We start from the raw sequence: 20,971 nt of genomic DNA, 5'->3' as shown, positions 1-20,971 counted from the left end.
GTGCTTTATTTCAAAAATGCATAAAACTACCAAAACTGTTGACATTTAATTGCATCAATTTACATCTGCTCAGATTTTTTTATAGATAGCTATTGCCTTCCATTTACTGAGAGAAGTGTAATTGTTTTCAACCTTATAGACAACGTCTGGGGAAGATGTACGAGACTTCACAAAGGTGCTTAAGAACAAGTTCAGATCAAAGAAGTACTTTGCCAAACACCCTCGACTTGGTTACCTGCCTGTCCAGACAGTTCTTGAAGGTGACAACTTAGAGACGTGAGTTTGATTTTAATATTAAATCTAGTATTAACATTTATATATGATGTTGTCTTTTTCATGTTAATAACACAAGAGAAATTGTTTAATACCAATTGCATGTTAGAGGAGGTAGATTAAACTTGGAATCAGTCTTCACAACATGAATTTTTACTATTCATTTTTGACAATGTCACAGCCAAAATTCCAATTTTAACCTTGCACATGTCCTTAACCTTTAAAAATATGTATTAATATGTCAACTTTAATACACACTGGACATCTCTTTTGTTGATCATCTCTTTTCTTTTTAAAAATATCTAAATTGTGGCATTATGTAGTCTTTCATTCTTTTATTTTCCTGTTTTTCCCCTTATGGGGTGTGTTTTACTATTTCTCATAGTATGTTTTATACTCCTTTTGCATCTCTTTAATATCAATTTATTAATAATACTTAATCTGTTGATTCAGATATTTATGCTAAAATTCTAAAATATCACATTATGTTTATTGAAAATGAAGACAGCAAACTGAGATAGCTTCATATATTACATAAAATAGAAAAAAATTTCAATTTTAACCTTGCATGTGTCCTTAAGCTTTAAAAATATATATTAATATGTCAAACTTAATACACACTGGTGTCATCTTTTTTGTTGGTCATCTCTTTTTAAAAATACTTAAACTGTGTCATTATATAGTTTCTCATTCTTTTATTTATTTATTTATTTTCGTTTTTGTCCCCTTATAGTAGGTATTTTACTATTTTTCATAGTATGTTTTATACTCTTTTTGCATGTCTTTAATATAAATTTATTAATAATTGTTGATTCAGATATTTATGCTAAAATTCTAAAATATCACAGTATGTTTCTAATCTATTTTTTATTGAAAATGAAGACAGCAAACTGAGATAGCTTCATATATTACGTAAAATAGAAAAAATGTCTTCAAAGTGTGTAATTTGAGTTGGTTAGCATAGATGAAAGCTTCAAGATGGTGAAATTACTATGGGATTATAAAGCAAAGGGAATAAGAATTTATGGCCTGAAATGAAAAAAAAAAAAAGCATTTTCAATAACCCAGAAAAAAATGCAAAGAAGTAAATTTAAGGCACTAAACAAGTATGTGTTAAGATCAAAATAGATTTTAAATCTTTGAATTGCTTTTTCATATGTCAGCATAAATATTCCTGCTAAGGCCATTTTCTTGTGGTTGAATCTTGGGGAAAATGAACTTTTATTACTAATCATCAACAGAGTGCCTAGTTGTATAGCATAATGAAGTTCCAGTCAGAGAAAGACAGGGTCTCAGATGACTAGAAAAGAGAAACTCAAAAGTGTGAAGTTTTCTACTTTACAAAAAATAGAGAAAATTGTAGTAAGAAGTATACAAAATGTAAAGTGTAATTTTTGTGAAATGAAACTTTAACCTTCAAATTCATAGTTCATTTTATTTTGTACATGAGAGAAAATCAGGGAATAGTAATAGTTTATAGTGCATTGTGATAGTCAATGTCTCAAACATGTCAAAATAGAAGAATACACTATTTGGTCTGCAGACCAAAATCGATTTTTTAAAAATCCCTGTAGACCTCAAACTTTGGTAAACTTATGTGCTGGTTTATCTCTTTTATTTGTGGAATGGCTAAGAAATGGAAGAAAGACCACAGCCAAAGCATAGGAGATACCTTTTTTCCTCTATAGGTAATGTCATGTGTGTGTATACAGAAAGAAATACAATGCAAATGCATATTTAGATAGGTCCATGTATAACACATACACATACAGAGTGTAAGAAAAAATTTCAACTTTATGATTACTCTGCTTGGTAACAAACTGTGTACACTTAAGATATATTCTTTCCACTTGATATCAAACTGTGTACAATTAAGATCTATGTCTTTCTAAACATTCCTTTGCATAGTATAATTTAGAAAAGATTTTTTTTTTTTTTTTTTTTGCATCAGAGTCTCACTTTGTCGCCCAGGCTGGAGTGCAGTGGCGCAATCTCGGCTCACTGCAAGCTCCGCCTCCCGGGTTCACACCATTCTCCTGCCTCAGCCTCCTGAGTAGCTGGGACTACAGGTGTCCACCACCTCGCCCGGCTAATTTTTTGTATTTTTAGTAGAGACGGAGTTTCACCGTGTTAGCCAGGATGGTCTCGATCCCCTGACCTCGTGATCCGTTGGTCTTGGCCTCCCAAAGTGCTGGGATTACAGGCGTGAGCCCCCGCGCCCGGCCCCTGGAAAAGATTTTAATAAAGCAATTTCAATTTAAAGAGAGCTATTCGAATACATTCAGGAACAGTAGACTTTTGGTCCTCTTTTTGATTTGTGGGTATGCTTTTATCCTTTCCTTCAAAAGCCTGTGTGATAATAGATTCTTATTTGTCTTAGTATCTAATATATGTTTTAACTGTGCTGACGCCTTAGGATGAAGACAAAATTGCACCTTTTTTGTCTCCCATCCAATTAACCTTTGGAATGGGTAATTCTGAGGCACAAAATTATTACTTGGTGCTTTAATTTACGGGATAATTTGATAGGTTGGAACTAAGTGATGTGCCTTTTAATCTTTTGCTAAACCGTTGGCATTTTGCATCCCAAATACCTACACCCTTCACAGGAATCATGCAGATAGATGCGTATTTTATACTCCTTTAAAACATTTTTAATTTGCCTTTCAATGTCAAAATAATCACTGGCATCAGTCATCCTATTCTGAGTGACTCTATTAGGTAAAAATTAACAGAAAAGCATGCCAAATAATTTTGTACTGTGATTTTGGGGTATAATTCTGAAAATGACTCACCTCAATTCATTCAACTGAAAATGAATTTATGAGCATTTTTAGTGAGAGGAAACAAGAGGAAAAAGGAAGGAGTGTGAGCGTGCATCAGATGCCCCAAGATCCTTATTGGAAAGATTTATGAACTACTGGATGTAGTGGGCAGGTTTTCTTTTTTTAATCCTAGACCAAGCTCTCGGGATTTGATATAGTTCACTTGTCAGCTGAGCCCTTTCTAGTACAGGGCCGCTTAATCTTCTGGTGTCACAATTTATGTGAGTGGGTAATAAAAAAGTTTGATTTTGTTTATTCTCCTATTTGTGGGAGGAGAACATTGGAGAAAAACCAGCAAAGTGGCAAATGTGTTAAAGTTATTTATGAAGCTAATTAGAATTTTCTTTCGCTTCTTTCTTTTTCATCCTTGCAAAATGTAACGTTTTATCCTCTGCCCAGTAATTACACATGCATGCATGGAGGAGGAGATTTATGGGGAAAATGAGTTATTACTAAAAGGGCGTAAACAAATCCATGCTAAGATTTATTCAATTAATTTTATAACTATGCAAAATTTTTCAGAAAATAAATCAATAAATGAGTAGAGTTTGATTAAAGAATACTCCATTGAAAATAAACCTGAGGAACAAGCTAAAATAGTAACAAAAGTAATTCAAGAGTTGTGAGAATTATTATTGGCTAAAGAGATAGAGTGATTTCCCTAAAGATTAAAAAAAGTAAAATAGACACCTCTCCCTGGTATTGGTTAAAGGGGAGTAAATGAGTTTAAAGATTTTTTTTTTAAGCCTTTGCTGTAGCAAGAACCAAATACAATGTAAGTTTCACTATGGTTGTAGTTAACACCTGACTGGGAGGAAGTATGACAGCTAAGTTGAGACCTGAAAGATTAATAGGGCTAAGGGTTGTGTGTTTGGTGTGGGAGTTGGAGAGGGAGAGTTTCTGGTCTAAGGAAGCATTTTCAAAACCTTGGAGGCAAGATAATTTCAGAAACGGGGGTGGAAAACTAGCAACAGTGGCAAGAAATGGCAGTGGAGAGAGAAAATGGAACTATATAATGAAGAGCCTTCTAAGCCATGCCAAGGTGTTTGGAGTTTATTCTAAGAGCAATGGGGAGTCACGGGGGTTCTTTAAGTAACAGCAGCAGGGATCCCACTTACCCTGCTCTGGGGCAAATGGATTGAAGAAGACAGAAGACAAAGAACAAGGAAGAGTCTACTGACAATTTAAGGCACTAAAAGGGTCTCTAAGTTCTTCAAAGTCTGAGTTTTATATATGAAACCATTATATATATACACACACACACGTACATACACATATGTTTATATATACACAAATGTATATATGTGTGTATATATATTAATATAATTGTGTGTGTGTATATATATGTGTGTGTATATATATATATATATTTGTTTGTTTGTTTTGTTTTGTTTGAAACGGGGTCCAGTTTTGTTTCCCAGTGGCACAATCACAGCTCACTATCTCATTGCAGCCTCGACCTCCCAGACTCAAGCGTTCCTCCTTGGGAATTCCTAGGCAGTGTGTGAAGTTGTGGGGGTGTCCCTCCAGCATTAAGATTGGGAATTCCTAGGCAGTGTGTGAAGTTGTGGGGATGTCCCCCCAACATGAAGATTGACACTGAATGATCTGTGTCCAGACACAAGGCTGTGAGTCAAGCAGAACAAGTTTTCTTATATCAGTTTGTAGATTAAACTTCTGGATAAAATTTTCATCCTCCCGAGAAGCTGGGACTATAGGCATCATGACGCCATGCACAGCTAATGTGTTTATTTTTTGTGGAGATGGGGTCTCATTATGTTACCAAGGCTGGCCTCAGACACCTGGGCTCAAGCGATCCTCCCACCTCAGCCTCCCAAAGTGCTGAGATTATAGGTATAAGCCCCCCGAGCCTGGCCTGAGTTGCATTTTACGTGATACTAAGTGATCCTCTTGCCTCAGCTTCCCAAATTGCTAGGATTACAGGCACAAGCCACCGAGCCTGGCCTGGGTTACATTTCTTATAATATCTAAATATCTGTAGTAGAGTCTGATTTCTGGAATATCAGTGTGTGATTGACAAAATCACCTGTTCAGCCCCCATGCTGGAGAGCAGAGGTAGGCTGCATTCTGAAGCCTGGGCTAACACACACATTGGTCTTATTTCCAAGCCCTTTTAATGATAGGTTCTCTCTATGCAGTTTCTTCTTTTCCCCTTTCAAAATCAAATGAAAAAGCTTATCGTTTAATCTTTTATTCTACAAATCAAAATTCTCTGAAGTCAGTGAAGCCCAAGGGTTTTTTTTAATCTTTATTTCTTTTTTTAGAAAATTTTCAAATATATAACAAAACTTGAGAAACCCTTCAGTTCAGCTCTCTACCCTGGCTATTCTCATCTTAGGTCATGGATCACTTTTGTGCTAACTGGATTAAGTTCACAAGAACCAGTCAAACAATTTGACAGAGCTTTTCCAAGGTTGATTAAGATGAAAAATATATACACTTTTCTTCTATTTGAAGTTCATGGCATGTGTTTTGCTACATTTGAATTTTAGAAATAATCTCTTTAGCAGTTACTGGTTTTAGAAAGTATACAGCGTATCATTCACCTGACATTTAACATATTTCAGGGTTAATGAAGAGCAGTGACATGGAAGCAGTATTGACTAATACTGTGTTGTTTTATTGTTATTGTATCTATTTTGCACATATATAAATTAAGTTTACTGAAAGTATAGATATTCTGACAAATAGTGTGGATAAATGTCTGGTTCTGAAAATAGATCTCAAGAGTCTTAGTTTTTCATCCCAATAAGATAACGTTCAAAAGTCTTTCCTGTGCAGACATCAACCTGCACTTCACTATAGGAGATGAAGAGAAAAGTAGGCATTATACATACCTACTTTCTTTTCCTAAGTAGGTGTGTATAATAGAAATAGGAGAATCAAGAAGTTTTGGAATAATTTTGTTTCAATCACTATTAGCTTTTGCAGACTTTATTTAATTAAATAGATAATTTCCATTGTACTTTATGTTTTCTGCATTCATGTACTCTCCTTCCTCCTCAGAATGCTAGGGTTGGAACTAGCTTTTAATTAGGATCAGTTGTTTTCGAAAGTATTTCATGGAGACTTGGGAATTCCTAGGCAGTATGCGACATCCCCAGCATTAAGAGTGACACGGAATGATCTGGCTCCAGACACAAGCCCCTGAGTCAAGCAGAACAAATTTTCTTTTATCAATTCATAGTTTAAACTTCTAAAAAACATTTTTTTGAAGAAAATGTATCATGATCTCAGGAAGTTGCCTTCAGTGTTATTTATGATGTGACATTTTTGGTGGGGTCTAGGGGTGGTATCTAGATTGCATGTTTGTTCAAGGGATCTGTGAGGTTGAGGTACTTTGGGTACACCTGGGTTTGAATGTTTACATTTAAAATTAGATGAAGAACAGAAAAATCTAATTTTATTGTACCTCTGCCATCAACATATAATGTAGTGTGTCATTTTTAACTTCATCTTTCCAACCAAGTTTCTTCTCTAGGAAAAACAAAAATATGATTGCATCCCCCCTTGGTATAATATAGAATGTTATCTTTACAATTATTCTATAATTTTGAGTTATTGTCGAGCATTCTGGTTTTTTCCCCAGTACGACCGTTTAAAGATGTGTTTGCTATCCTGTAACAAATATCCTGTAATATCTGTGAAAAGGCCCCTGCAGACTCTTGAATACACAGTGACTCCTCTAGTATACACTGTTACTTCTGTTACTTTTGATTTCCCCATGGTGGCTCTCAGGGCAACCACATGTATGAGCAGAAGATAATTGAGAATCTCCCCACAACCCCAGTGCTTTTGTCTTAAATTGCTCTAAAGTGTTTGTTCTGTGACTTTTGTCTCCCTCTCCCCTCTTTGCAGTCCTATCACACTCATCAGTATGTGGCCAGAGCACTATGAGTGAGTATTCAGAGCCCATGTGCAGGAGAGGTGTTCTGATCAGTGGTATTAGCATGGGGGTCTTACTCAACTCTTGGTCTAAAATAATACTTCTCTGTTCTGGGTAACAATCCTAGCGGTTTGTTTGCATGGCAAATTCATTACTTAAGTAACCTAACATTTCTAATCGTAACATCTATCAATACTTGGGCATAAAACTGTTGCTTTGTTTTTTTCCTTTAAAGCCCCTCACAATCTCCTCAACTGTTTCATGATGACACCCATTCAAGAATAGAACAATATGCCACACGGTAAGAAACTTTGATCAGAGCCCTCCACTGCACTACCACCCAGAGTGTATCTGTTTCTAATTAATCTAATATCATTAATATACCTTGATTTAAGGAATGCAGTTTTGCAGGAGTTATGATTCCAGTATATTTGGAATTTGGGCTCTCGTATTTTCATGATACAATTTGTACTTTACCAAACACCTGCTATGTATTCTATGAAAAGTAAACCTAAATAGGATGTGATTCTCCAGCTAATGAGAATCCAAACACTGTACAAACAGGATTTAGATACTGTAACCTAGTTTCAGTGAATGAAAGTGGGATTGCAGGTATTCTCAGGAGATGGTGCACATATGAATTATAATATATAATTAAATTTATGGTAATGCTTAGGGGTTTATTTTAGAGTCTCTAAATAATATCATATGTAGGCTGGTCTTGATGGTGTGCACAAACTTTCAGAAAAGTGGTATATACTAGGTGTCTGTGGTTCTAGTAACTAGCTATGCCTAGAAAGGTTAATTCAAGCATCATAAAATTGGCAACATTTGAACTGGGTCTAGACCAACTAGAATTTCTAGGGGAAAGTCTTGGGCTGATGGAATAATATACTCAAAAGCATTGAGCTGGGAAAGAGCATGGTTTGTTTACTGAACTGCAGGTGGGGGAAAGGGAAATAGGTGAGAAAGTGGAGAGACAAAGTTGAGGTCTGATAATGAAAAACCCAGCCACTAAGGAGTTGGATCATGTCCTTAGTTAAAAGGAAGACATGGAGAGTGTTTATTATGAGAGGAACATCATTTTATTTGTTTGAGAATGTCACCCTCACTTCGATGTAGAACAACTAGAGGGTTAAGGAGAGCCTAGGTCTGGGAGCTCAATTAGAAGATTAGGTCAGTTAGGAGACTTTACATCATAGCATAAGATAAAGGCCTACAGGCATTAAGGCAGTGGTTATTGAAAAGTAGCTCAACCTGAAATGTTTTAGTTTTACAATTGTGTTAGGAGATTTGGATCTTTCTATGTTTTGTCAGAATTTTGACAATTTAAAAATGATTAAGGATGTACATCCAATTGACCGTGTCCTATATGGCCACGTTGTCTAATCTCCTTATTTTTATTTTTCAGACTGGCACAGATGGAAAGGACCAATGGGTCTTTTCTCACTGACAGCAGCTCCACCACAGGAAGTGTGTAAGTAAATCACGAAATCAGTGCTGCCTAGGAAGGCTGGTTCTTGTACTATGGCTGTCAGAAACAAACTTCACTGACGTGGCTCTGAATCTTGACCCCAATCAAAATTATTAAGTGTGGTTCCAACAATTTCTGCATAGATTTTATGCTTTCAAGCCATGATAGTGTAAACTCAATATGTTTATTTACTTTGTTTCATATAAGTTAATGAAAAAACTCTTACATTTGTCAACTCATATACCCCAGGAAAATCAGATTGTTTTATTTAGAATAGCAGGTATATATATTCATTCCATTTGTCTTATATTTCTTATGAATTAGCAAAGGTAATTTGACAGAATGTTTGCCCTTTCTGTGAAATCCTCTTCCTTCCACTAGCTAACATTTTTTTCCATAATATCTGCATTTAGCAACTCTGACCCACACGTGCTTAGATATATACTCCTACCCTTCATTGAAAACTGTTAACTCCTTTGCCAATGTTTTATTTTATTAGCAACTAAGAAAAGCCTCATTGACTTTAGAATACTAAAAAGGTATTATATACTAAAAAGCTTTCTAGCCAATTATTTTATTTCTGATTTCCCCATATGTGTATATTCCACTTGGCTGTGGAACTTTCTCAGCAAATATTTTATCACTGATTATCCCACTATTATGTGTCATCTTACTTTGAACTTTTAATTTTTTGTGTGTGCCTTGGAATTCACATTTTAAATTCTGAATAATATCTAAAAGACTTAATACTGTCAAACTTATGTGACTTACAAAGCTTTATTGTGGTTTGGATCTGATGGGAAGGTTTAAAATAGACAGAAAAGTTGTCAAACATAGTAGTTGGGTGTTTTCACTAAAAAAAAAACTATGGATAATGCGAGGTTAAAATACTTTAAGTGCTCAAATATAGAATGTTCTCTTTCCATATTTTCTAAACATTGTTTTATTTATTATTATGCATATAAATAAAAGTTATCAGGAGGTTTTTCAATTTCAAATTTCAAAGATTGCATCTTAATACTTGACCGTAATGTGGTAGAGATTTATACATTATCATTCATGTACTTGAGTGTGGAACAATTCCCAAATCAAAATAATAGTGTATTCATAATGTTTGTTTCATATTTAACCTACTAGTATACATTTCATGTAAAGTAGTTAAGTGTCTTGAATCTCTCCTAAATCAACAAATTTCCTCAAGGCTGACCATAGCCAAAGCATTAAAGGAAATAAAAGATAATAATTCAGAACAAAATCTTACTTCTTTAAAATGTTTTGTCACGCCCTGTGAACACAGTAAAGGTAACGCTCAAATACTATTTTCAAATTTAGCGCTGTTTCAGAAAAGATTAACTTTTTTAAAAAAGAAAAGAAAAAAAGTCAGAAGATTAACAGTCAAATACATTTTAATATACTGTCATTAGATATATTAATTCATTCACCCATCCAACAGATAGTTGTTATTAATATATACCTACCATGTAATGGTATGCTGGAGCCAATCATGAGAGCTGATTGTTACATTTTCAGGATGTTTGTAAGCTGTTTGTTAAACAGAGCCTTTTTAAAAATAATTTATGTACATGTATATGTAGTTACAATTACATAAACTAGATTACAACAAAAACAAAAGTAACTCTCAAAACTCAGCACACCCTAATGATTTTACTTCATTTCACTAATATCTGTGCCCTTGGGATTATTTATTATAAACTTGTCCATCCCGCAACCCACAGGCCACATGTGGCCCAGGACGGCTTTGAATGCAGCCCAACACAAATACGTAAACTTTCTGAAAACATTATAAGATTGTTTTGTGATTTGCTTTTTGTTTTTTGTTTTTAGCTCATCGGCTGTCATTAGTATTAGTGTATATAATATGTGGCCCAAGACAATTCTTCCTCTTCCAGTGTGGTCCATGGAAGGCAAAAGATTGAATACCCCTGATTCATTATCTCTATCAGGTGGTGTGCAAATATGTATATTTTCCCAGTTCCAGAGTCAGTGAAGTCATGAACTTGAAATTGGCCATGATCAAAGTATTTAAATCACAGAAGTTGCAAATGCCACAAATCAAGGCCTTTTTATCTTGGAGAACCTGTTAAACATTTATCAACTCACGACCGCCATGCACCCAATACTGCAATAGGTCTGTAGATACAGATATTGTCTCCATGAATCTTATAGGCTAAAAAGGAAATAGATAAGAAGTCCTATCAAAAGAACATGATGAGGACATTTGTGGTAAACAGAATGATGGCCCCCCCAAAGATGTCCACATCCTAATCCTTGAAGCCTGTGAATATATTACTTTACATGGCAAAAGGGACCTTGCCACAGGTTTTTAATTAAGGACCTTGAAATAGGGAAATTATCCTGGATAATCCAGGTGGCCCCAGTGTAATCCTGAGGGTCCTCATAAAGGGTAGGAAGGAGAGCCAGAGGCAGAAAAGGAGACGTGGCAATGGAGGTGGAGGTCAGAAAGAGATCCGCAGGTGCCATAGTGGTGACTTTGAAAATGGAGAATGCAGGTGACCTCAAGGTGCTAGATGATGCAAGGAGACAAATAATCTCCTATGAACCCTAGGATGGGCATTATTATGAGTCCTATTTTATAAACAAGGAATCTGACATCTAGAAAGATAAATGACAGTCCATGATCACTCATATATCTATTACAATTAGATATATGAGTATGTTCGATTGACTCTGGACAATTTAAAAGGAAATTGATGTTAAGAATACTACTATTTTTGAAGGAAAAATTGAGCAACGACATCTCAGGACAAGATAGGACTCATGACGGTTCTGGGGAATCTCAGAAGCGGGAACTCAAGGATGACAATTCCTTGGGCCATAACTATCAGGATGTCTTGCTTCATCTGCCATCTGCCATCTGCCCTTGGGTGACACTGGAAAGACAGAATGGGGAGGCGGGCTGTGGTTTACACAGGCATTGCAGTTTGCAGATATGAAACCTAGAACAGAACAATCCTTAAAAGAAAGAAAATTATTATTTTTGTTTATGTCTTGTCTACTTTCAAAAGCTCATTGAATGAATCATGGGTTTTTGTCATCTGATATGTACTAATTTTGTAAACTAGATCGTGTGTACTATGTGTGACTTAACTGTAGTATAATTATATTCTATGTTTAACTGTAGTATAATTATATTCTATGTAATGGTATTTCATGCAAACCTATTATTTTTGCAACATTTTCTATTTTAGCACAAGACATACGATTGATGTTTAATATCCCTGATCTAGTACCTCATGTTCTATCTGCATTTAAAGAGTTTGTTCTTGGTTTTTATTATTTGTAATTAAGAACTAGAATGTGTTTATTTTTATATTCAACTTTTAGACCTAATAATCTGTGAAAAACAAAACTAAAATTGTATGTTTTATATAAATGATTGTTAAATTCTTATTTTTGTGAAAACTGCCTTAACTGTCTTCCAGATACCATAACGAAAGAATGCAATGATAGTGGGGATGATAATTATTATAATACGTTAAATTTTATCAGCTTCCCCAGAGAAGTGAATCTGTATGAATGTTGACAACAGAAATACATCTCAAATCTAATTTTGGCTGATTTCACTATGGATAGTCAGTCTCCAAATCTTTAAAACAAAAATTTACTTGGTATTAATAGTAAGCACTGAAGTTAATCCACGAGGTCAGGTGCTGTAGTAAATGTTCTGAGGGCATAATGGTGGCTTGTGATCTTGGAGGAATTCTATGCCAGGATCTGTGGTCAAATCATGGCCACAAGGTCAGCCAGGTAGCTTAGGGGACCCAAGTTTTCTTTTAATTCTTGTTATCCTTATATTAGTTCTTATTTTAAATGTTTTCTTTCCATTTTTATTATTTTCTTTTAGGTATGTTATTGATAGATATCATAGAATTAATTTTTTGTTTGTTTGTTTTGTTTTGTTTTTGTTTTTGAGATGGGGTCTCACTCTGTCGCCCAGTCTGGAGTGCAGTGGCGCAATCTCAGCTTACTGCAACCTCAGCCTCCCAGGTTGAAGAGATTCTCCTCCCTCAGCCTCCCGAGTAGCTGAGATTATAGGCGCCTGCCACCAAGCCCAGCTAATTTTTGTATTTTTAGTAGAGATGGGGTTTCACCATGTTGGTCAGGCTGGTCTCGAACTCCTGACCTCAAGTGATCTGCCCACCTTAGCCTCCCAAAGTGCTGGGATTATAGGCGTGAGCCACTGTGTGCAGCCAACTAATTTTTTTTTAACCTAATATTAAAATGAGTTTACCTCTTTTTTATCGTAATGCCTGAGATTACCATCTACTTTAGTTCCATTTTGAATTATCCTTGCTCATTCTTTCTTTCATTTACCATGTGTACAAAGTGCTTTGCCTGTACACATGAATGACCTGCCTAGTCATGTGAGTGGGTAGATTAGGACCGTAGATATTGCTCCATTGTCTTTGGACATTTAATATTATGGAAAATAGGAGGCTAAACCTTTTTCCACCTTTGAACATGATTTACTGTTTTATTTTGATTTCTGGCAGATTGCTTGTGATATTTTGTCTTTAAAATACAGACATTTTCCAGGGATACATGTGAAGGTGCTTCTTTTGTCATTATTATTTTGGGGTACTCTGTCTTTTTAGTTTCTATACTCAGATCTTTTTCATCCTGAGAACTGAGAAATATTTACAAGATGTTCTACTGAACTCTTATTTTGCTGTTTTATTTTATATCTACTATATCTTTATGCTTTGTCCATTTGTCCTATCCATATGTTAGAGCTGTTCTTTTGTCATCTTTTATCACCTCTCTCTTCACATGAACTTGGTGAGGTGCCTCCAGGCATCACTGACTTTGCATTATATAATTCACCGCAGCTCATTGGTGTCCCAGTGGTGTTGAGCCATTAGTCTCACAGCTTACTTCTGCCCCGGATAACACAGCTAGGTTTAGGGTGTTGGCCCTTTACTTCCTATGAGGAAAATATACACATACACAGACCCATATCTCCCTGCCAGATTTCTGTTTGATTTAGATACCTGAGCAACTGAAGAACTTTTGGATTGCTTTCAAATGCTGCTCTCTGCAGTAGTGCAGTACCCATACTCTCTTCTTCTCATCCTTCTAAACCCAGGAACAAGCATGGGGTTCTTCTAGAAGTTCCTTCATTCGTTTCCCAGGGACGCTGCGTTTTCCCAGGAAAGGGAATCAAAGGATGATGCCGCAGCTTACTTCAATCCTTAACCCACTGGTGTTCCTTTTTTCCAGTTTCTAATTGTGCTATAAGGGTCCCACCCCATCCTCTTTTAAAATTTATTTGATAAAAGCAAGAAGGTCAGGTTAGGTACTTCTTCTTATATTGTGGTCTTAACCAAAGTATATGACCTTTATTTAAATATATATGTACTCACATACATATATATCTATATTTATATATTCCTAGAGGGAGAGAAAAAGAGGGGGTTTATTGATGAAGAAAGCAAAACAAATCAACAAGTGACACATCTGAACTTTTGCTCTGGCTGTTTGACAAGCATAATACCAAAATATTCCATTTTCTCATTTGCTTCATCTATCTCTCTGATCTCAATGCTTAGGACAAATGTTTTCTAGGAATTCACCACTTTCTGATACAATTTCAAGTTCCTTCTTTGTTAAAGTAAACTGCAGTAACACCGAGATGAATTTTCAAATCAGAATTACAAGTACCAGAGGTCTTCCCCAGCATCAGGTGTTACTCATCAGCTCAAGGGCACAGGTAATTTCAAGGCTCTGGTGAAGATGAGGGAGGCCCGGGACTGCTAGCACCACACCAGGTTCCTTCTGGCTGCATTAGGATGCTGTCTGACTCCAGAGTAACAGAAGAAGTCTCTAAGGGACATTTGCAACCCCCATGGCTTACACAGGAAGGGGCTGCTTCAGTCGTGAGATAGCTCCATTTGATACTCTGATACCTACGTAACTGACATGAGGTTTTCCTGCTGCCCTATTCTGTAAAGCCATCGATTCCAGGACTTGTTTACCAAAAGCCATCAAAACAGATCAGGTGCCATCTGCCCTGCTAGCATTAGCCAAGAGATCTGGTATTTGCACATTTATAAGATCTCACTGGATCTCTCTTGTTAAAAGAAGAGAAGAAATTCCGAGTCTGCTAGAAAGCATTTTCTTGCCGTAAATATATCAACTTTGTTAGACGTTCACTTATGTCAATTACTAATTCAACCACGTTACTGCTATGTCTAGTTCATTAGAAAAGTAGATAAGTGGGACAACCTGCATGTATTAAATATAGTTTCTTGTTCTAATGCAGAGTGATCAACCCTAAAAATGACCTGCTAATAATATAAAGTATCTGTAGAGATATTATAAATATCTACAATTATGATTTGTTCTGAGCTATTTAAATAAAAGAACAGAAGGATTATAAACCCCATCATATGGGTTACAAATCATTTCAAAATTACTTTCAACCAAATTCTGAAGACAGTGAAGTCAGATGATTCTTATTTCAGTAGTCTTTTAATCAACTCTTTAGGCATGAAGTAATTGATTTTGTCTACAGTACCTTTTACACTAAATGTTGTTCCTTATTTTTGTTTTTTATGCTAAGATATCCCTTCTGAAGTTTGTGAGATAGAGCTTTTAGATGAAAGAAAAGCCTGAAATGTTGGCTCTTATAATATACATGCTCTGCTAGGTGAACTTCTTCCTAGAGTTTTAAAAGGGAGGTCATGGAGACACTGAGCTCTAAGACAAACTTGTCCCAGCCACTATCCTATCCATCATTATTTCTACTTCCTTTGTGTCCAAAAACATCACCATCCAGATGTGAGCCTCTGGGTCTGTTTCCTTTGTCTTGCTAGGGAAGACGAGCATGCCCTCATCCAGCAGTATTGCCAGACACTTGGAGGAGAGTCCCCGGTGAGCCAGCCGCAGAGCCCAGCTCAGATCCTGAAGTCAGTAGAGAGGGAAGAACGTGGAGAACTGGAGAGGATCATTGCTGACCTAGAGGAAGAACAAAGGTGTGCTAGGCCTGGAAGAAGGAAATATGTCATCCTTTCTTTGATATGAATTTCACTGTAACCCCCATTTCTTCTCTTTCCAAGACTATTGTCTAAGAAATCTCAGTGGAGTGAAAATTTTAGAGGACATTAACAAACTGGGATGCTGGCTGCAATACAGCAGCATTTGGGGGTTCAGTGATGATGTCTGCTGGGACACTTGCTTAAAATTACAATTTTATTCATGCATGCTCATCCTACTATTAATACACGGTTTTATATAAGAGGAGCTAGCATGAGCTAAATTTGAACTTAACAGACAATTTTGGAGAGAAGATAATGCACATGATAGTAATTCTGTTTCTCCCTTTTTCTGTATTAGAAATCTACAGGTGGAGTATGAGCAGCTGAAGGACCAGCACCTCCGAAGGGGGCTCCCTGTTGGTTCACTGCCAGAGTCGATTGTATCTCCCCATCACACATCTGAGGATTCAGAACTTATAGCAGAAGCAAAACTCCTCAGGCAGCACAAAGGTAGACTGGAAGCTAGGATGCAGATTTTAGAAGATCACAATAAACAGCTGGAGTCTCAGCTCCACCGCCTCCGACAGCTGCTGGAGCAGGTAAGTGTGTAGAATTCAGTGTCACACCTCCCCAGGCCAACTGTGCACTGCTGGGACGTGGTCCAGGTATCAGGAGAGGCAGACAAGTCCACTTTCAGTTTCTTACCTCCATAGTTAATTTAGACTGGCTTAGAAATTTCCTTTTACATGTAAGCATATACATCCTCACTAGCACACAAAAATGTGTTTGCCCAGCTTACAATGGAATTTCCCAGTCTTGTTTTACAATGAAGTCTGCCTCAGCTCTGAACTGTTTGAGAGAAAATATCCTACGACATATATCTTCCTAAATTATACCTGGGAAGCCTCTGTATTAAGGAACAGCAAGAGACCTGAAATCAGCATTAAAGCTTTCTTCCAGTGAGACAAGACTGCTGACTCCAAGAATCATTGTTTTCTATTTTCAAGAAATTGAGTAAAAGATGGTTATTAATTTGCTACTATTATTTCCTAACACTGGACCATGTTTTATGGGAGTTGCTTGCAAGCTTTCTGAATGATAAGAAATACAATTTACATTATGATGAATACATACATGTATGGAGAATACAAAATAATACTTGCCTTTATAGAGAAATGCCAGCTCTTATTTTCTGTTTTCCCTTTCTTCCTTCCTCCCTTTCTTCCTTCTATTTTTCTTTCTTAATGCTGGTCAGAACCTACTAAATTGATTCTATAACTCATCAATGGGTTATTGCATTCAGTTTTGAAAAACAGTGTTCTTTGGGATATAAAAGAAGCATCAATACAGTTTCTGCCTTTCTGGTGCCTGCCATCCAGTTAGAGATCACAGCAAGATACTTTCATATATAAAGACACAGCACACTGCAGGGATTTAAGTGCTTAATGGCACATAGTAGTCAGGAATAGGAGTGATGTCTCAGAACTAGTGAAGAGACCTTTGCAGCAGGTGCAGAGATTGTAGAGTCCCAGCACAGCGGCCAAGAGCTCCTCTCTCTTGAAGAATCCCTGACATCAACATGCATGTCATCTTTTGTCTTTCTCTCTAGCCTGTGCTGTGTGGAGCTCCTAAGCAGTATCATAGGAGTGAGTGCCTTTCTCCAGGAATGATTTATTGACTCAAAGTAGGAACACCTTTCTCTCCGGTGATTCTCTCAAATTTTAGAAAACTACCTTTTCACAGTTGTTCTCAGTCTTTTTAACTTATCAGGATAATTCAAAACAATGTCATTTCTGCCTTACCTACACATGGATCACTCTTTATAATTTGACCATACACTTTTCTCTATGTCTCTCAGTGTTTCAGAATTTGGGTGAGGCCGTTCAGTGGAAGGCTTACTTCGGGGCCTCCCAATCTCACATATTTGGAAAGTAAGAGTTTCCCAAGAGTGACCCAAGATGTGGGTTTCTTGAAGCCCTCCGGAATGTTTGAGTCTTACTTAGTGCCAGCCACATACATTGAAAAAGTTACATTTTTCTTTCCATGAACTTGAAGTATCCGAATGGTGCTGTGTAAAGGATGGATTTTCTCTTGCAATCTCTTGTTTAGAATATGAAGTGTTAGTGTTAACAACTTAGTGCATAGATGGAATCGCTGCAGAAGGAAGCTGTGCTCAAAACCTTTATTTGCCATGGCTGGTTAATGCTCGCTCACAGGAAAGCAAAAGGCTTTTCTGTTCACTCTTGCCTTCCCCTACTCCCTCCATCCCATTAGACTGTGCTGCCTAATGGCTCATGTGCCTTGAGTAAGCACAGTAATGCTTTTAGAGACAGCTGATACCCAAATGGCTCTCTATATCCAAGACTACAGAGCTCTTATCTCTTCTAAACAATTTAGCATGATGAATGCCAGAAGTAGATGGAAAATTCAACTCTGATAGTAAAAACTGACAGAACTACCAGGCTTCAACTAATATAGATTTAATGGAGAAATCTGCATGAAAAAATTGTAACATCTGCATTCCCTGTATGGTGGCTCACACTTTCTAATTTGACCATATACTTGTCAGCATATCCATCACTGTATTGAAGATTTGTGTGAGTGCCTTTACGAAGTATTTACTAGGTGTCAGGTTCTTCTAACCATTTAAGAAATAGTCATTCTTCACTCCCCTCACAAAACCCTATAACACAGCACTATTACTACCCTCCCCATTTTACAAGTAAAGAACTTAAGGTATAGTTTTCCCAGAATTACACAGCTTCTGAGTGGCAGAGTGGGAATTAGAATCCAGGCAATCTGAATCCATAATCATGCTTCTAACCACTCTTCAATATTGCCTTGAAATATAAGCTGATTTTGAAATTGGATAAATTTACTGTATTAGAAACCCAGTGCTGATGTTTAAAATATGAGTGAAATATGCTTATGAATTCACTTAACATTAAAACAATAGAAAATTGAGGGACAAAAATGATGTTGATAAATAAATCTTGCAGCATAGCCAGGTGGATTCTTCAGGGTGTCCAAGCGGAAACAGAAGGACCAAAGCCCCCACCACGCTGATGCTAAAATGTATTGAAAACATCTGAAGGCAAAGACCTCTATATGATTTAATTATCCATGATGAGGGCGGGAAAGTTAAAAAGGAAATGTTTTTATGATTATTTGAATCTCTTCTCTGCTTTAACCCCTGAATGTGGTTCCAGCCTGAATCTGATACCCGAATCAATGGCGTTTCACCGTGGGCTTCTCCTCAGCATTCTGCACTGAGCTACTCGCTTGATCTGGATGCCTCTGGCGCACAGTTCCACCAGGCAGGTCGGTATCCCCAACACACAGCTCCTCTGCTGAGTCTGCTTTCTGCTTTGCCATTTGTTTGTGTTTCCTGTTAAGTAACATTCTTACACACTGGCGCCTTAGGAAGTAAAAGAGTTTTGTATTCGATCTTAAATAAGTGCAAATCCATTTCAACAATATCAAAAAGCAAACATTTTCAAATAAGCTATAATACATTTGTTTATATAATCTGTAGTAGTGAATTGAATTTTGGTGAAAGATGAAAAAACCTCCTCTTTTCCTTTTAGAATGAACAAGAAATTAAATTATTTGCTTTGTGAATGATATTTTTAGTACCCTTTCTGTCTCCAAAATTTTATATTGGTACATATTCAGAACTAATAATATTATAGCAAACATTATTGTTTTCTCTGCCAACGTCTGGAAACTCATTTATTCACTTTTCTTCATCCTAGTCCACATAGACATTATCCTGCCTGTCCCATTAGAGGCAGAGGACCCATGCAGCCTATCCTTGGTCACCATGGGGACCTGTCACTGATACTAGGAAGGACTTAGTAAACTAGGTGTTCACCAATGATATTTTGTTGTCAATTAAATTAAAATTCTAGAATTTTATTGAGAACTATATATTGTAACCAAGTTAATTTGTTAGTTGGATATCTTTTGGTACATTAACCAGAAAAAATTTAAAATATTGGCCAGGTACGGTAGCTCCCGCCTGTAATCCCAGCACTTTGGGAGGCCATGGTGAAACCCCATCTCTACTAAAAATACAAAAATTAGCTGGGTGTGGTGGTGCACGCCTGTAGTCCCAGCTACTCAGGAGGGTGAGGCAGGAGAATCACCTAAACCCGGGAGGCGAAGGTTGCAGTGAGCCGAGATCGCACCACTGCATTCCATCCTGGTGACAGAGGGAGGCTCCGTCTCAAAAAATATATATATTAAAATATTAAGATGATTTTCATATTTTTTAAATAAGAGAATTATTTTGACTATTGATTATAGAATAGAAAATACATCCTAGTGAAAAGTATCTTACATAAGATGCCTTTACTTTTGTGGCAGGATAAACTGGCCTAAGCTGAAGTCTCCAAAAAGAAAGGAGGACAGAAAAAGAAATTGGTGGATTATTTTTTTTGTATGAAAAAATACCTGTGGTGCAAAAATAATAGATTTCTCATTCAAACACTGAAATAGTAAGACTATATTACTTGTTTTTCAGTCTTGTATTTTTCAGTCCCCTGGTGTGTGGATTCTTTCTACACAAACAAACATCTAGTACATGTTCATTATATAAAATTATATTACCAACACTCAAGCAAAAGTGTTTTGGGTATATTCCCCTAAAATTGTCCTTTGCAATGGGAACTCTTTTCACATTGATATTTAGAGGCTGGTGGGAGCATTTCCTCCTGAATTTGGGTTTTAGTGGAAGGCTAGACATTAACTTGAGAAGCTTTGTTGTTCCCTGTATTTGCTGTCACAGCGGGAGAGGACCTGCTGGCCCCACCGCACGACACCAGCACGGATCTCACGGAGGTCATGGAGCAGATCCACAGCACATTTCCATCTTGCTGCCGTGAGTAGGAAGGAGCGCAACACCACAGCTGCGCCTGTTCCTTCCCTTTCTCTTTTTCTGCATGCGGCCCTTCGCCTTCTTCCTTAAGACAGCAAAAACCTTATTACAAACAGGACTGAATATTATTTGAAAATAAGGCAAACATTATATAAGAAAATGAAGCTCAACCTAGATACTATCAAGTCACGGGAGTACAGTTGCAACACAGTTCTGCTCTTTGAGATTTTTCAGTATGCCCGACGGGTGATAAAATGAAGACAAATAAAAATTAAGTCTGGTTTTAAGAAGAAATCATCCTCTTCGATGCAAGCTATCATAAGGAACACATCTTAGTTCAAAGAAAAGCTTCCAGTGGCATGCCAAACAAGACATGAAAATAGCCTTTCCAGTGAAATTCCCTCTCTTTTCTTCAAACATTATTCTCCAGTGTCATCAGACTCTAGTGCAGAAAGGGATTATTTTCAGATTTTCCCTTTTTATTCCTGCTGGTTTCTTTTCTCGTGGAATAAAATAGTCATTGTATAAAGGCCAAACAATTTAAAGCATCATAGATTAGGACCCTGTGAAATTTCCATCTGAACAACAAAGAGC

The 20,971-nt window shown here is 36.7% G+C and overlaps 1 protein-coding gene across 11 annotated transcripts in view; it reads left to right on the top strand.

Annotated features, from left to right (window-relative positions):
• Positions 1-20,971, top strand: part of UTRN (utrophin) — a 596,706-nt gene that overhangs the window by 563,783 nt on the left and 11,952 nt on the right. For 9 of the 11 annotated variants that reach the window (XM_033235159.1, XM_033235162.1, XM_033235157.1 and 6 more), the window contains 8 exons: positions 140-276; positions 6,978-7,016; positions 7,241-7,306; positions 8,417-8,482; positions 15,337-15,495; positions 15,857-16,097; positions 18,708-18,819; positions 20,288-20,380. In XM_033235159.1, the coding sequence (XP_033091050.1) occupies positions 140-276; positions 6,978-7,016; positions 7,241-7,306; positions 8,417-8,482; positions 15,337-15,495; positions 15,857-16,097; positions 18,708-18,819; positions 20,288-20,380 (913 nt within the window). The remainder of the gene's footprint in view (positions 1-139; positions 277-6,977; positions 7,017-7,240; positions 7,307-8,416; positions 8,483-15,336; positions 15,496-15,856; positions 16,098-18,707; positions 18,820-20,287; positions 20,381-20,971) is intronic. The other 2 variants (XM_033235163.1, XM_033235161.1) reach the window with 2 other exon arrangements.

The sequence above is a fragment of the Trachypithecus francoisi genome, unplaced genomic scaffold, assembly GCF_009764315.1.
Source record: "Trachypithecus francoisi isolate TF-2019V2 unplaced genomic scaffold, Tfra_2.0 Lachesis_group15, whole genome shotgun sequence".
Taxonomy (NCBI): Eukaryota; Metazoa; Chordata; class Mammalia; order Primates; family Cercopithecidae; genus Trachypithecus; species Trachypithecus francoisi.
Note: the sequence above shows the minus strand (reverse complement) of the source record. Positions and strands in the feature narration are given on the sequence as shown.